Raw genomic sequence first — 2,373 nt, forward strand, 5'->3', positions numbered from 1 at the left:
GGCCCTCAGCTCGGTGACCTCGCACTCCTTCAGGTGCTGCACACACAGGCAGTGGGAGTGAAGCAGGTCATAGGTCAGCTGGGTGACATCCGACCAATGAACATACAGCGTACGGGATCCCAGCTGCCGGCCCAGCAGGTCTGACTTGGCGCGGGAAGCCGAGTCCTTCTTCATGTACTCCACAAAGCCGTAGCCCTTGGGATGTCCGGTAACGGCGCTGTACACCAGGAAACACCGCTCCAGATTGCCGAACGGCCGGACCAGGTCCTCGAACTGCTGCTGGGTGTAGCCGGGGGGCAGGTTGGCGATGCAGAGCAACGCGTCGGTGGGCTGCAGCTGCACAGAGATCTCCCGGTCACGGAGCGCCGTGCGGTGAAAGCGCCGGATGGCAGACTCGGCTTGTTCTCCATTCAGCAACGTGACAAAGGCTGCCGGGAACAAAACGGAGAGAGAGAACCCCTTACTAAGCGCGTCTCACCCCGGGGAACAACCCTCACCCGGCTATTCCCCCTCCATGGAAGGGATCACAACCCTCACCCGGCTATTCCCCCTCCATGGAAGGGATCACAACCCTCACCCGGCTATTCCCCCTCCATGGAAGGGATCACAACCCTCACCCGGCTATTCCCCCTCCATGGAAGGGATCACAACCCTCACCCGGCTATTCCCCCTCCATGGAAGGGATCACAACCCTCACCCGGCTATTCCCCCTCCATGGAAGGGATCACAACCCTCACCCGGCTATTCCCCCTCCATGGAAGGGATCACAACCCTCACCCGGCTATTCCCCCTCCATGGAAGGGATCACAACCCTCACCCGGCTATTCCCCCTCCATGGAAGGGATCACAACCCTCACCCGGCTATTCCCCCTCCATGGAAGGGATCACAACCCTCACCCGGCTATTCCCCCTCCATGGAAGGGATCACAACCCTCACCCGGCTATTCCCCCTCCATGGAAGGGATCACAACCCTCACCCGGCTATTCCCCCTCCATGGAAGGGATCACAACCCTCACCCGGCTATTCCCCCTCCATGGAAGGGATCACAACCCTCACCCGGCTATTCCCCCTCCATGGAAGGGATCACAACCCTCACCCGGCTATTCCCCCTCCATGGAAGGGATCACAACCCTCACCCGGCTATTCCCCCTCCATGGAAGGGATCACAACCCTCACCCGGCTATTCCCCCTCCATGGAAGGGATCACAACCCTCACCCGGCTATTCCCCCTCCATGGAAGGGATCACAACCCTCACCCGGCTATTCCCCCTCCATGGAAGGGATCACAACCCTCACCCGGCTATTCCCCCTCCATGGAAGGGATCACAACCCTCACCCGGCTATTCCCCCTCCATGGAAGGGATCACAACCCTCACCCGGCTATTCCCCCTCCATGGAAGGGATCACAACCCTCACCCGGCTATTCCCCCTCCATGGAAGGGATCACAACCCTCACCCGGCTATTCCCCCTCCATGGAAGGGATCACAACCCTCACCCGGCTATTCCCCCTCCATGGAAGGGATCACAACCCTCACCCGGCTATTCCCCCTCCATGGAAGGGATCACAACCCTCACCCGGCTATTCCCCCTCCATGGAAGGGATCACAACCCTCACCCGGCTATTCCCCCTCCATGGAAGGGATCACAACCCTCACCCGGCTATTCCCCCTCCATGGAAGGGATCACAACCCTCACCCGGCTATTCCCCCTCCATGGAAGGGATCACAACCCTCACCCGGCTATTCCCCCTCCATGGAAGGGATCACAACCCTCACCCGGCTATTCCCCCTCCATGGAAGGGATCACAACCCTCACCCGGCTATTCCCCCTCCATGGAAGGGATCACAACCCTCACCCGGCTATTCCCCCTCCATGGAAGGGATCACAACCCTCACCCGGCTATTCCCCCTCCATGGAAGGGATCACAACCCTCACCCGGCTATTCCCCCTCCATGGAAGGGATCACAACCCTCACCCGGCTATTCCCCCTCCATGGAAGGGATCACAACCCTCACCCGGCTATTCCCCCTCCATGGAAGGGATCACAACCCTCACCCGGCTATTCCCCCTCCATGGAAGGGATCACAACCCTCACCCGGCTATTCCCCCTCCATGAGAGCCCCCAGCAAGTCATGGTGAAGGGGTAAGAGGGACGTTGGAGGTCCAATCTAGGAATGTCACATGATGGATCGGCTGCCGGGTTCCAAGTACTACTCTCACCATTTCCTCCTCTATGGACCATGAGCACTCTCCTCCTCCTCCATACCATAGGGCCCCAGGGCCACACCTCAGATACAACACATTGCCAAGGGTTGGGCCCCGGCCTGTGCCCCCGAGAGCCGAGCATTGAGGGGCTCCTCCTATTAATAGA

General features: G+C 60.1%; 1 protein-coding gene across 1 annotated transcript in view; it reads right to left on the reverse strand.

Moving 5' to 3' along the window:
• Positions 1 to 3: 3 nt before the first annotated feature.
• Positions 4 to 2,373, reverse strand: part of LOC108803384 (ribonucleoprotein PTB-binding 1-like) — a gene marked incomplete at its 3' end in the record, with an annotated part of 12,087 nt that continues 9,717 nt past the window's right edge. Inside the window, exon 2 of the mRNA XM_018575227.1 lies at positions 4 to 428. Coding sequence (XP_018430729.1) covers positions 4 to 428 — 425 coding nt within the window. The remainder of the gene's footprint in view (positions 429 to 2,373) is intronic.

Source organism: Nanorana parkeri, unplaced genomic scaffold (assembly GCF_000935625.1).
Source record: "Nanorana parkeri isolate BGI_ZX_2015 unplaced genomic scaffold, ASM93562v1 scaffold3663, whole genome shotgun sequence".
NCBI classification, from domain to species: Eukaryota; Metazoa; Chordata; class Amphibia; order Anura; family Dicroglossidae; genus Nanorana; species Nanorana parkeri.